The sequence below is a fragment of the Meles meles genome, chromosome 2 (assembly GCF_922984935.1).
Source record: "Meles meles chromosome 2, mMelMel3.1 paternal haplotype, whole genome shotgun sequence".
Taxonomy (NCBI): Eukaryota; Metazoa; Chordata; class Mammalia; order Carnivora; family Mustelidae; genus Meles; species Meles meles.
This window is the reverse complement of record NC_060067.1, coordinates 7,876,344-7,891,791: the sequence shown is the minus strand read 5'-3', so window position 1 is coordinate 7,891,791 and position 15,448 is coordinate 7,876,344. Positions and strand designations below refer to the sequence as shown.

Here is a 15,448-nt window from a genome sequence, read left to right as displayed (position 1 = left end):
TGCTTCTCCCTCTGCCTCTGCCTGCCACTCAGCCTGCTTGTGCTCTTTGTCTCTCTCTTTCTCTGACAAATTAAAAAAAATCTTAAAAAAAAAGTACTCCAAAATCTTAAATTTTTAAAGCCCAGAGAGGTAATTTAATCACCTGTCATACATAAACTACTTCATATATCTGAAAATTGTCAACACTACAATAATGTCTTTGCCAGTAAATCAACCTCTTTTTTTTCTCACCATGACCATTATTAAATCTGTAACAACAATGACTAAATTGAATGGGAATCCCATAATAACCTAGAGCTATTTTCTTAGAAATCATCAGTTGTCAAAACTTGACTTTCTGATTCCCATTCCTTTATGATAAGACCATTCCAGACAATCAGACATTACAATACTTTAAATGAAAAGCTCTGGGCTCACTGAATTTCCATAATAGTTCATAGACAGGAGGAGAAAGGAACCAACCAAAAGAACAATTTGTTATCAGGGAGGATTATCCGATTGCAAAATGAGGAGAGAATGTGGAGTTGGTCTCCAGATTTAGTGATAACACAGTCTCTGACCCATGAGGTAACAGTCATCAAACTTTAATAATGGTAAGGGAAAGAACATAGAATTTAAGAGTAGATGCTTACCCAACCTGAAAAAGCCCCAGAATTAAGGCTCTTAAAATGAGCTAAGGAAAGCCAATCCAACTTAACATTAATCCATTATTATCTTTATCAACAAAATGATTTGCAGAGAGCAGAAGTAGAAAGAAAGAAAGAGAGAGAGAGAGAGAAGAAAGAAAGAAAGAAAAGAAAAGAAGGAAGGAAGGAGAGAGAGAGAAAAAGAAGAAAGAAAGAAAGAAAGAAAGAAAGAAAGAAAGAAAGAAAGAAAGAAAGAAAGACAGACAGACAAGGTAGTATATTTTAAATGTCAGGTAAATAGAAAATGGAGACTATTGGAATCCCAAAAAGAAGCAATGTGTTGAGCTGGAAAAACCATAGGGAAAAGTTTCACAGAGGTTGGGAACAAAACTGAGTCAAAGGCATTGACACAGAAATGAGCCTAATGTGTTTTGAAGATACTGAGTAAAGCTGCCCAGCTGCAGGGAAGAATTATGCAGAGTGTTAAGAACAAGGGCCTTCTTGAAGTGTCTGGTGTGACTGTGAAATGATTCAGTTGATTTTCCTGTGTGACCTATGAAAGTAAGACACATGGAGACATGGTCACACCAGATATTTCCAGCTGAAGATCTGAAGTGTCTGTTTGCCACATCCGAAAGACAAATTCCCAATAAAGAATCTGACTAGTCTAGAAAACCACTTAAGAAGTATTTAACAGTGGTGAATACTGTTGGGTAGAAATCGCTAAGAGAGAACAGGACGCATTTCCTTTGTCAGGCTCCTGCAAAGGCAAACGGGAAGTGTAGCTTATTCTTGGGTGTAGTTTTGTCTCGCATCTAAATCACATATTCAGTCACTCTTCTTGCCCTCCATTTCGGGACAATTGTCATGTATCTAAAAGTGATCAGAGAATTTTCTCATAGAAGCTTTCTATCAAAAGATGGCAATGTTGAAAATATGTCTCCTAAAATAACAAAAAATCCCATTTGAAGCCTTTGTCAATATCATTTATCAATTATAGTTATGCCAGAGTTTTTTTTCCAATTCATAATTGAATCCTCACTGATAAGTTATTATCCTAATAAATGGTAAAATACAAGGTCAAACCTGAGCCTGGGTCATGGGATTAGTACTAAATCCCGAGATATCCTCTTATCACATCATGTGAGGAATATGTAATATCCACACGACATCATTGGTGATGTTAACCTTGATATCTCATTCATGAGAAGACAAGGTCACTGAATACAGTTTAAGAAGGAAAAACTTCAAATTACTTTTCAAAATTCTTTACCATTGGTGGACAAGTTCTCAAGTGTCCTGCCTATTTTTTTTTCCAGAGAAGTCAGTTGACAGTGGCTTGTTTTGAAACCCTGCTCTTCCAAACTCCAAAGCATTCCCAAATGGCAGTAACATCATGCTCTGTTTGTAGAGACATGAGAAACCTTGATGGTCATTTGGCATACCTCCTATCTAACTCAAGAATCACCTTACACAGCTTTCCTAAGTGCCACCAGACCATAAACTTGTCCAGGCATGGAAAGCTCACCACATCCCAAGCCGCTTATGCCATTTTTTTTCAAAGTTCACCTGGAAGAAAATTAAGGTGAGAGAGACCTTCCTGGAATTTTAGTTCATTAATCCAAGTTGTGCCCTCTGAACTACACAGAGGAAACCTTTCTGACACAAAAAAGGTTTTCAATGATTTGAAGTTGACTCTCATAAACCAAAATTTTTTCTTTTCTACCCACCACTCCAACTTCTATCCTCTCAGTCGCGCGCGTGTGTGTGTGTGTGCCGTGTGTGTGTGCGCGTCTTCTTCAGTTACCACCAATGTCTTATCACTGGCTTTTTAAGAACACCAGTGATTTCCATATAATTCACCCACCAGTGGCCTCTTCCTGAGCCTCAGCCCCCTCCTTCAGCAGTATTTGATATGGTTGCCCTTCCCAAATCTTCCATCTAAAATCCACCCCCATTCTCCGCTTCCTGACTCGTCCTTCCCTCTTTACTCAACTCTTCCAGCTCTTCTTCCAACTCCCACACCACATACTTGGGTGCCACCGATACTCTACTCTCAGATTTCTTTGTTTTTTTTCCAAATGTTTTTATTGCGGTAAAACACTCATGACACAAAATTTCCTGTCTTCACCATCTTTAAATACTCCGTTCAGTAGTATTAAGCACATTCATACCATTGTACAATCATCACCACCATCCAACTCTAGAACTTTTCATCCTGAAAAATGGAAACACTATACCCACTAAACAGTAATTCCCCATTCTCTCCTCTCCCAGCCCCTGGCAACCACCGTTCTCCTTTCTATCCCTATGATTTTGCCTTTGTATTCTTTTCCATAATGCCATTCTATGTCACAAAACACCCATGGTCTGAGCATTTAAATAAATATTTACTTAGAATTTATCACTAGGCACTGTGGTAGATTCTGAAATTACAATCAGCTAAATGACTGCTTTCTATTTTCAGCCCTATTTTCTAACCAGGTGATTGTCCAAACAGGCTAGCCATTAGGACCTCCTGTAGGGTTTTTTTTGTACTAAATTTTTTATTTTGTGGTAATTTTAGATTTATAGAATAGCTGCAAAATACAGAGCATTCCTGTACCCTCCTCACCCTCTTTTCTTTAATGTCACCATTTTACATTACCGTGGCACAGTTATCAAAACAAAGAACCAATATTGGCACATTACTGTTGACTTAAACTCAAGACTTTATTCTAACTCCACCAATTTCCATTAAAGTGCTTCCTCTGGGTCAGGATTTCTCGTCTCCTCTGGTCTGTGATGGGTTCTCAGTCTTTCTGTGTTGGGGTTTTGTTGTTGTTGTTGTTTGTTTGTTTTTTTAATGATATCATTGACAAATTTGAAGTGTTCTGGTCAGGTGTCTTATAGAATGTCCTTCAATTTTGGGGTTTGTCTGATATTTTTATAATGTTTGTACTGGGTTTATGGGTTTTAGGAGCAAACTTTACAGAAGGGAAGTGTTCCCCTCATCACACTACAGGGGGGATGCATGACATCCACATGACGTCATTGGTGACTTTGACCTTGGCCACTTAGTTAAGGTAGTGTGTGCCAGATTTTAAACTGTAATGTTACCATTTTCTTTTTCCTTTGGAAACCAGCCTACACACAAAAGGACCTCCTATATGGGAGAATATCAACATATATTATTTGCAATTACTCTGAAAGGAAAATTAATTTTTTCTCTTGGAAGGCCTTTAAAATTTTAGATTGATGGGGACATCTCAACCAGACTTTAGTAGGTGTGGGGAGAGGCCTGATAATTTGTACTTTTTACATTTCTTAGGAAAGCAATCAGATTTGGGGTCCACTGTCCTAGTTGAAGTCAACCTCCATATTTCCAAGTGCTCAAAAGACATTTGGATATCTCAAAAGCATTTTATATTCCAGCCAAAAGAGAAAAAAAAAAGCAGCCTACTTTTACATACGGCACTATAAATTCTTTTTCTCTCTCAGGTTAACAGTCTTGGAGACAGCTTTTTTTTTTCTCTCTCTTTTTTTTTTTAAACTTTTTCCTTTAATTTATTTATTTTTTCAGCGTAACAGTATTCATTGTTTTTGCACAACACCCAGTGCTCCATGCAATACATGCCCTCTTGGAGACAGCTTTAATTCCTCTTTCCCCTTTCTTACCTACACATGACTTGTTTTTAGATCCCAAAAAAATCTCACTTAGAAGCATTTATTGGATTTATTCTTTTCTCTTTATGGCTTGGTCCAGAACTTCTCGGCTACTTCCTAGCCTAGGACAGCAGCTTTCTTTTTACTTGCTCTCATTGGTCTGTCCTCATTTGCACATAAAAACCTATCTTAAAAACCACTGCTTTCTTTGGGGCACCAGGATGGCTCAGTTAGTTAAATGTTGGACTCTTGATTTTGGCTCAGGTCATGACCTCAGGGTTGTGAGATGGAGCCTCCTGTCAGGTTCTGTGCTGGGTGTGGAGCCTGCTTAAGATTTTCTCTCCTTCCTCTATGCCTTCACTCTCCCACCCCTTGCTCTCTCTAAAGAAAACAAAACAAAACAAGCCACTGCATTCCCTGTATTCATCCCCTATTGAAAATACTACAATAGCTACCCATTATCCATTATTTTTTTTCAAGATTTTATTTATTTATTTGACAGAGAGAGATCACAATAGACAGAGAGGCAGGCAGAGAGAGAGAGAGAGAGAGGGAAGCAGGTTCCCTGCTGAGCAGAGAGCCCGATGAGGGACTCGATCCCAGGACCCCGAGATCATGACCTGAGCCGAAGGCAGCAGCTTAACCCACTGAGCCACCCAGGCGCCCCCCATTATCCATTATGATTACACTCCCAAGATGGAGGCTTTCTGACATGAGTTAGGGATAAAATGACGTCTTCAAGGTTAACGAATGGAGCTGTCATTGGAAGGGACTGGTCGGGGAGGAGGGGAAGTCCCTGAGAAGAATAAAGTTCATTAAATTCGTTCCCTTCTGTTTTTCTCTGTGGTCAGGAGTTAATTCTCTTGAATTAGTCCTCTTGGATTAGTCTCTTTCTCCAACTGCAACTGGTACTCTAAACAGGCCTGGAGCTACCTCGTGATTATGAGCCACCCCCAGCCTTGGGAAGCCTAGCAGGACATGGTTAGAAGCCATGAAGGAAACCACTGGGGTCAGCCTTAAGCAAGGTCACCCCTAAACAAAGGTGAGGCCAGCTCTTCACCAAGCTACAGGGCACACAGTAAAATGGAATCTGGATAATTCCCCAGTAATCGAAAAACTCCACAGGTAGAAGACCATACAACATTTTAAAGTAAAGTCTTTACCTATAACTAAATGCATGGATTTGTCTAAATTAGAAAATGTCCTGGCTCTAATTCCTAGGAAATCCTGAGAAGATGGCATTGCATCAAGAATTCAGGATCCTGACTAATGTTCTCATTCTGGAAACAAGGTCCTGACCCAGTTAATATTCCTCTCAATACCACACAAAAATAACTCTTTGTTCTAGGCATGTGAGTCTGCTCACTCTCTGCCACACACACCAAGGAAAGGTCATCATTAACTTGTCCACCTTCTAATCTTTCTCTCATTGTTTTCACCACCCTCATGGAAAAACTAACTCAAATCCCCATTTCCTTGATGGTTTTTTCCCTCCAATCACTCCAGCCCATAACTTCTCCTTCTGAGGTCATATTTAGTTTTTACTATGTAATTTAAACTGTTAGGTATTCAACTACTATACAATGTTTCATTTCTGATAAACATTATGTCCAATATAATGCAAATTCTTTTTGGAAAGACAATGACATACTTAGACAATTCTCCTTAATGCTAAAACAGTATTAGACACACTTTATAATAGTATTAGACAAACTTTAAAATAGCAAACAATTTTAGATATGTCTTCCTTATTATTACATGTTTAAAAACAAAGACTACTTACCAACAGCCCACCCCCAAGACTATACCATGAGTGAAGGAGGCTTGTGTTTGGATAAGTGCATGGTTTGCTGGTGGTGGCAGTCAATACCTAAATTTCAGGAACAAATTTCATTCTATCAAGTCAACCTACTCAGTAAAACCAGGTATAGCTAACATCAAAGTGAAGAACTGCCTAAAATAGTCATTTTTTGCAAATTCAGACATTAAAGATGGAGTATAAAGAGTTACTGGGAAACACGAGTGTTCTTTCATTTGATTATGGAAGCTAGTGTGTGTGTGCGCCTGTATGCAAAGTTTACATCATGATCTTTCTGACTGACTATGAGAAGCTACTGGTCTAGGAGGACGCCAATGCTACGTACACTCAGATTCATTTATTGGACAAATATTTAGTGAGCACTTATCATGTAGGAGCACTGTTCTAGGCCCTGGGAATACAGCTGTAAATAAATCAGACAAAAATCTCTGCCATCGTGGAACTTATATTCTAATGAAGCAGTTAAAGGCATTACTGAAAGCATGGTTATGAGGGAGCAAGTTCCTGCTTTTATCCCTTTGCTTCCAGTGGTGAATATTACAGCAACTTCCTTTGCTCAAAGCACAAACACCAACACTCTAACTGGTGTAAGGAATGCAATCATTCTGTTTCTCCATTTAGTCAATGCCTATGAAATAATTTTAATTATCTACATAGTTACAAAGTTGAGAATATTAATAATATATTGAACATTTATTAGCCAATTATTCTGCTAAAATCTTTTCCTGAATTATCTCATTTTATCCTCAAAACAATCCTGTGTCACCAAAGATAGGCAATATTATCATTGATACCATTCTCTAGATGAGACAGTGCAGCACAACGAGATGAAATAACTTTCTTGATGTTACAAAACAATATTATGGAACAACAACCTTTATGCATGGCTGTCTGCTCTTTACAATCTGAAAAAAAAAACCATTATTTTGTCATAAGAAAACTCTCTAAAAACAATTTCAGTTTATTTTTCCATTTTTCTGATTTTTAGAAACAAATTTTGACAGTGTGTCATCATTCATTCTTCCACAGTGAAAGATTTATTTCTTTTTAATTAAGATAATTATTTATTTAACTCAAATAAATGAGATAAACCCCATTTTGATGAGATTGCCTAAAACATTAAAATTATCTCCTAAATATTTTATTTTTCTCTGCTAGTGCAGGCTGACTTTTGTGTCTGGTCCAACCTTAAGATGTTGGTCTTGGGTGTCAATGCCAGGCAAATGCTACAGAGCTTTTCACTGCATAAAACTAGGATCAAAATTGGAAGATGAGGAAGAATCTATAGAGACATTTTTAGAAAGCAGATATGCATTTTGCTTTTGCAGAATTATTTTTTACATTTGTTCCTTTCTAACAAAACCAGTCAAATAGAACTCTTTTGAGAATTTTTATCTATTTCCTCTTTTATAACTAGTGGGAGCAGGAATTTGAGAAATAAAGGCAAGAGAAAGTTTTTCTATCAATTGATAGACCCTAATTATATTAAGAAAGTACCCAGAATCAAAATATCCACAGTTTTAAAAATATACTGATTACAATTAGTGATTTCTTCTGTACTTTCCTGTTATCTACTATAATAGCTCATGTTTATCCAGAACTTACCATGTTCCAGGAACATTTTAAGTGCTTTGTGCTATAACTAATCTAGTCCATACAATAGCCTTGGTTCTATTTCTACGGGCTTTTACAGATGAAGAGACTGAGGCCAAAGGGGTTTAAGAGATTTGCCCACGATCAAGGAGTTAGTAAGTCACAGCACCAAGAGGGTCATGAATAGACATAGCCTAGCTCAGAGTCTACACTCTTGACCACAGCATCATACCGCCTCAGGATATGCTGTTTAGCCATTGTCCGTCAGGAACATCATCCCACCCACTGTTCACTATTGGTTGGGATAGCCTGTGCTTAGGATATAAGAAAGCAGGTTTCCTGGCTGGGATGAAGAACCAGGAATCCAGGAACCTAAGGCATATCCAGAGCTGGGGATGCCACAGATATATAGGCCATCCCCAGGGAAAGCAACGCTGGTGGGAATAGCTAGGAAGAACTTCAGTGCTTTTTCAATAAGTCAGAAGAAGTGGGTCACTCTTCGATGCCATGATATGTCATTGCACTGCACTGCAGTGACCCGTCTCCTCTTGTCTACCTCATTCTACAACACTTATTTATCTACTACGTTCCAGGCTTTATGGCCTCATCCTCAGAGCTCATGCTCATAAAACCAGAACCTTAGATGAGTTATTTAATGCCTTTGTGCTTCATATCCTCCTGTATAAGTGGGAATGATAATAATGTATAACCTGCGTGTTCTATAGATAGTGTTATATGGATACAATGAGTTATCAGGTTCTTAGAACAGTACCTGGCATGCACACGACAGAACTGCTCTCTTATGATTTTGTGTGTAAAGATCAATGAAATGATGATATGAAAATGTTTTTTTCAACTGTAAATGTCCCCCAAATGTAAAGGTTATGTTGAGATTCCATAGAAAAGGTCAAGCAGGCATCTGCTTGTGTCATTAGCAACATCTTGTGTCAGTCACCCCAGGAGATGGGAGCAGTCAAGTTTCAGAGACTTAGAATGACATCCCAGTGGGGAGGTGGTCATGAAAAAGTCAAGTCTCCATCTCCTACAGGTGCCTCATTCAGCCCTGATGACAATTTCTTGACAGTCATACTAGGCTTCAGGAGTAGGAGGCAGAAGGAAGCTGTCCTCTCCTACTCTGGAAAGACCTAGACCATGTGACTCACCCCAGGGCAGGGGGACATGGGTCAAAGCATCACGTGCTTCAGTCTAACCATCAAAAAACCCAGACCATTGATGACTATGAAGTATTTACATATAATGTTAGATTAGTTAGGGATTCCTCAACACTAACATGTCAGACTGCAGTCAGCCTCGACAGCCAAATCTGTCTCAACTTCTATAGGATCCACCATAGGTTTTATTCCACTTAATACTGAAACGTGTGTATCAGAAAAAGTTATAATCATCATTAAGAAGGGCATGTGAGGTAATGAGCACTGAGTATTATATAAGACTGATGAATCACTGGCCTCTATCTCTGAAACTAATAATACATTTATATGTTAATTAATTGCATTTAAATTTTTTTTAATTGCATTTAAATTTTAAAAAAAGAAAGAAGAATGGCTTAAAAAAGAGAGAGAGAGAAAAACTTATAACCAAATAAGTCAGCAAATTACCTCATACCTTACAGAATTCAAAGGTCATTTTTTAATGACCTGTTGGAGAATGCCCTTCCTGCACCCATTAGACATTTATTTTAAAAGCCCCTATTCTGACTGACGAGATGTGCCCTTGAAGCAAACACTGAGAGACTAGGAGCACTCAGAATCCCCCATACAGGACATAAGAAACAGAAGTAAACTTACTACTTGGAAAACGAAAGTCCTTTGGTGAAAGGATCTCCAGCATTGCTGGAAGCAAGTCCCAAGTGAAAAAAGATGAAAAAACAGGTCTCTCTACATCTCTGAATTGTGTGCATGTTTTGCCAGCAAGAAATAGAACTGTTTTCTTTACCCAATCTGCTGTTTTTTTAATGACTGGATACTGTCAAAAATTTACATTCATTCAGTCAATTAACTAATGGGTTTTAAGGTCCTACTATGTGCCAGGCACTCTTTGTGCATCCCCCAGCCAAAATACTAAATAAGGCTAAATGAATGAATAAATCCAAGACTTTGCAGTGAGGGAAATATTAAATTAATAACTCATCCTGTTATACTATCAACTCAGGCACTTTTAAACTAAAAAAGGCTGAACACAAACATTGCTATAGTTTGGTTACACTTTTGTCACCATTTTAGAATCCGTGCCTTTACTCTCTCAGTCAAGTAAATATCATACCACATATCCTCGAAAAAAAGTAAAGAATGAAGAAAAGTACTCCATGGCTATTGGAATTTACCTCGCTGATAATTAAAGTAGGTTATTCCCTAAGTGATCTGAATTAAGATTAAATACACCTTCTCTCTCCAACCTTCTAAAAAAAAAATCCCTCTCATTTCTTTAAATTTAACAATTAGAGATTCATTTAAGCTACCAAATTTCCTTCCTTAAGATAAAAATATGTCTGGGAAGGCTAGCTAATAATAGCATTACAATGCATACCCATTTTAATCAGATTGCTTTCTTCTTACATTTTACTTTGGTGCCCTCCTGACCCCAGCTACTCCCCCAACCCACCCACAAATTCTTTGTGGATCCAGGGATCTGTCATGGTAATTTTGGAAGGGTTTCAAGATCATGGCTTAGGCTTAACTGCATGCAGCCTGGACCCTGGCTTGTCTGGATCCTCCTGGAAGTTGCTAATCCTAATGGAGAGTTTACAAGCATGCTCCATGGTTCAGAGAGCTGATTAAAGGTAGAGCGTGTTTTCTGTCCCTCTGACTGTCCCCCGACTGTCCTCCTCGTGACCGTCATGTCTGTGTCCCAGCATAAGCCGACTACAATAAAAGGGTGAGAAAAAAACAAGATAAGTTTCTTGCACTGGGCTCTCTAAGGACTCACGAGCACCCAGGCACTAGAGTGAGCAGCGTCTGCAGAGACCCTGGGACAGACATGGGGACTGTCTGTCCTCAGGGCCTTTGACTTCAGCACAGATATGGGCAGACCAAAGCATGCAGGGGCACCTTCAACTGGGTGTAACAAGGCATGCTTGCAAATGGTGGGATCTTCCAGGATTATTTGGGAATTTCCACACAACAACTGAGAACGGAGCAAAAGCGAAAATCAATTTGTAACAGCTGCTTAAGTGCAAAACCTGGGATTTTTGAAGAGGGAAAAAACACTCCTAACGTTCTTCTAAGCCAGAAGTATAACCGGAGAGGCAAAGCCTAAAATTGTTCAGCTTTTGGGGGTTCAGTTACTTCATTTGTACGGTGGGAATTTTACTTGCCATCACCAACCTGCTTGGTGACTTGGAAGCTAGATCCATAGTATGATCACACTCATATTCTCAGGCAGAACTTAAACCAACCCACAAATATTAATGTTTTCCATTTTAATGAGGAGGGGAATAGATTTTTAGTCTTAAAACTCACTCATTTTTTAAAAGGTAGCACTTTTTTTACCCTTTTCACTGGTTATGATTTCCATTTTAGTTTATACTCCCACTGGGTGAGAGGGAGAAATTTAATACACAATCCAAAAAGATAATCTGATTTCTTTGAGATAGAAAAAAAAGATACTCTAAGCAAAATTATTGCCTTTTTCAGAGATTTATTTGCTTATTTTATTTGTTTAAGATTTTATTTATTCATTAGATAGAGCAGGAGCAGAGGGGAGAGGCAGAGGCGGAGAGAGAAGCAGACTCCCTGCTGAGCAGAGAGCCTGACGCTGGGCTGGATCCAGGACCCCAGGATCATAGCCTGAGCAGAATGCAGATGCTTAGCTGACTGAGCCACCCAGGTGCCCCTAAAGAGAGAGAGAGAAAAAAAAACAGGCAAGTGGACAGGACCTGGGGGAGGGGCAGAGGGCAAGGGAGAGAAAATCTCAAGCAGATTCCCTGCTGAACCTGGAACAGGAAGCTGGGCTAGATCCCACAACAGTGAGATCATGACCTGAGCTGAAATCAAAAGTTGGGTGCCTAACCAGCTGAGCCACCCAGGGGCCCCAAAGTTATTGTGTGATTACCATATTTCTCAAAGAAATAGGCATCCGTGGTTCTCTCTATTATGATAAATTCTGCATGAAACAAAGATCCCATTACAAAGTAAATGAAAGTTATGTAGTGTTCAAAAATTTCTGTTGAACTTCCCAGTGGAAATGTTATTTAAAGATGAGTACAATGTCAAGTTGCTAAGGGCCTTAGGCTCATCTAAAGAAGCTCCTTCATTTTACAAAGGAGAAAAACAATGTCCAGAAAGTTGTCATTTATGGACATCTCAGTCACAGAATGGCAGAGCTGGAACCAGGTCTCCTGTCTGTTGCATGCCTGATCTCAAGGCCCTCCCCTCTCCCACTGCACCCCTCCCCTGTCACACACACAAACATACACACACGCACACACACATTAGTGTATCACACTGTATGTTGCTCACATTTTCTTCAAAAAGTAAATAACATTTAACCTGTGATTTAACTCAGGAATGAGACTGAAAAGTCAAGCATGTGTGAGAGAAATAGAAACACTTTATGGTACCACGGATGCCAACGGATTACATCCTTCGGGATTTTGCCTGCAGTGGGGCTCTTAGGGCATCTGGAGACTGAATTCAGTTCTCTAAGCCAAACATTCAACAGGGCAGTTGCCCAATCAGGTTACCCTGAGTGTGCAATAAAATTGGGTTGGAGTTTTTTTTGTCTTTTCCTTTCTGCCTTGTGACACGGTTAGAGAAAAACATAAAGCAGTACGTGATAGTAAAGGGGAAAGATCTATCAACCTGGAATCATCACATCTACTGTGACATTTCTGCTGCCACAGTGCTCTTATCTAGGCCTTAATTATTCTTAGTCCATGGATTATATCTGAGACAATCAGGTCCTCTGGCCCCCAGCTCCATCCCCTTGCCCCACACCGCACCCTGTATCCTTGGCCTCTCCTGCCTATTTCAAATCCTACCCAAGTGTCAAGGCACCCCTCGTGTCTTTCATGCAACTTTCCTGCTGCTCCATCCTCCCTGGTGAGCTGGCCCTTCTCTGTCTGGTTTTAATGAATGTTTCTCTTACCGTTTCATATTGGTTAGTCTTGCATTCCCAAATTCAGAATAACATCTTTTTTTTTTTTTAAGATTTAATTCATTTGGGTGAGAGAGATAGAGCAGGAGTGGAGGGGAACTGCAGAAGCAGACTCCCCGCTGAGCAGGGAGCCTGACACAGGGCTCCACCTCAGGACTTCCCTCCCCCCACCCAGATCATGACCTGAGCCAAGGGAAAACGCTTAACCTACTGAGCCACCCAGGGGGACTTCAGCATAACATCCTTCAGGCAGGCCTCACGTCTAGGAACCTCTTGAGCCCTCTTCCCAGCCCTATCCCCATATACTCTAACATCTTGCTGACTAGAGATTTTCAATCAATACTTTGTTGGAAAATCCAGACAAGGTGGAGGAAGAAAACGGCTGCTTCCTCCCAGTAATGTAGCCCAGAACATCAGCACTGTCTCTGGACCTAAGGCTCTCTCCGTATACGTATGACTCTTTTTTGGACTCCACGTGATGCCCCTACTAGTTGTCACTCACTTCTTTCTCTGCTGGGTTCCTTCAATCAGTCCCTTCTCTGTAATCAGGGCCCTAAGTCAGATCCACTTCCAACCAAGGTCATGACACATTTAGCCACCGCTTCTACTCCAAGGCCCAAAGCCAGATGAAAGTGTCCACACAGGTGTCAGCTCGTTCCCAAACACGGGAGAAATCCAGTCGTTCCCAGGCTTGAAGGTAGAGGTGGTATCATGGAGACACTTAAAGCTGTGGAGACTCCCCTGCTCCCACATCAACGCCTCAAGCCCAGGGGCCCCTACCCTCAGCCCAGCTAAAACTACAAAATATTGCTTCTCCCTTCCCCTCCCTGCCTCAAAATGATCATGATGTAGAAGGCATGTCTTGACGTGGTAGGATTTGCCCACCTGCATGCCTTCCTTGGTCCCTCCCCACATCCAGCTGCAGGACCTGTCCCCAGCACCTGCGGTCCCGTGCGCTCTGCCAACACCGCCTCCCGAGGAAGCAGGCGAGCCTCTAGCGGGTCCAGGCGTCCTGCTCCTCCAGCCCCCCACTCCGCCCTCGGGCCGGGCCGCACCCAGAGCTCCCGAACCGAACAGCCCAAGTGTACTTTTTCTCAGTCAAGGAAAGTTTTCTCTCCCTACGTCATCCTAAAACAGGAAGGAAGAAGTTCCAAGTAAAACATCTCCGCATTGCTTAGATCTTGCGCCCCGTAAAATAGGCCATTTCCCTTGCCCTCTCAGCAGCCCGGGACGAAGGTCTCAGGAGTTGCCTTCCACTCTCCTCCGGCTCCTCCCCACTGTCCTCATAAGGGCGGGGGGGGTCTTAATCCATTCCTGCCTCCCCCCCATCTCTCGCACACCCAAGGCCCACACACACCCGCCAACTGCTCTCCACCGTCCTCCGCACTCCCGGGCCCCATCTTCAGCCACCGGGTTCCCTCCCTTCTGCCTCCCCCCGCTGTCCTTCTCCGTCCGGGCTCCCCTGCCCCTCCTCCGTCGGCGGGCTCGGCTGCCACCCCCTCACTCGCGGGCACCTGAGCCAGCAGCGGGGCCGCGGGATCCCGCCCGCCCTCGGGCAGCCCCAACAGGTGCAGCCCTATAGGTGCCAAGAGCCGACACCTGCACCTCGCGCTCGCCCAGGGGGTCAGAAAGCTCCGCCTGGGCCCTGACAGCCCCCAGCGCGCCCCGGGGGCCCAGACGTGCGCGCGGAGCAGGTCCGCGCTCCCAGGTCCGCGCTCCCTGCCACTCCGCGGCCGACTGTCCTGCGGGGGCTCCGACGTGCGGCGCGCCACTTACCCAGGGCGAGGGCCAGGAGCAGTGGCAGGGGGCCGGCGCCGCTGCCCGGGGCGGCCCGGTCCATCAACCCCACGCTGCGGGGCCGGGCTGCCCCTGGACGAGTCCCCTGCCTCCTCCTGCGCCCCTTCCCCGGCCACGGGCGCCCCGAGGGCGGGCCTGGAAACTACTCTCTCGGGCCAGCCGGAAACGAAACTACTTCTCTGCCCGGCACCCGGGCCTGGGCAGGCAACACCCGGGGCGCGGGCGGCTCCGGGAGTGCAGCCCGGGCGGAGGGAGCCTCCTATTTATCCTCGCTCTTCCTGCACACACCCCAGCCTCGAGGCGCGGGACTCGGTCGGGGTAGCCTCCACGCTGCTCCCACCCAAGTTGCCCCACACCCACACCCACACTCGAGGACGTGCTCGAGCTGCCCTCGGGCCAGCTCACCCGCTCCCCCTGCTGGGTCCCACCTGCCTCTCCGCTTCCCTCCCCTTTGGGGACTGAGCCAGGTACTTAGGTAGCGGAGGGAATACCCCCGAGGGTGGTTAGGGGCCGGGCCTGCGAGCGGTGCTTTGGGCTCTAAGCTCCTCCAAGCTCCTGCAAGGCGCTGGGGGAGCCTCAAGTCCCACGCGTGCCTTGAACTCTAGCTTCCATTATTTCAACCAACTGTTGGTGTCTGCGAGGGACCGGAGCCAACATTCAGTGTGATTAACCTTAGGGCTTTGACAACCTACAAGTCTTTCCTTTATCTACATCATTTGTTGCATATCTGGGAGTTGAGCTCCCCAAGAGCTACGTTAGCAATTTCATTTGTTTTCTTATGTACCCATTTACTCCTTGATTCATTGCCTTCTCCTTTATTTCATAAATTCTTGTACTACATTGGATCTATAAA

The 15,448-nt window shown here is 42.8% G+C and overlaps 1 protein-coding gene across 1 annotated transcript in view; it reads right to left on the bottom strand.

Moving 5' to 3' along the window:
- Positions 1-14,916, bottom strand: part of BTC (betacellulin) — a 52,276-nt gene extending 37,360 nt beyond the window's left edge. The window contains exon 1 of the mRNA XM_045997178.1: positions 14,575-14,916. Coding sequence (XP_045853134.1) covers positions 14,575-14,638 — 64 coding nt within the window. The 5' untranslated portion in view covers positions 14,639-14,916. The remainder of the gene's footprint in view (positions 1-14,574) is intronic.
- Positions 14,917-15,448: the final 532 nt, after the last annotated feature.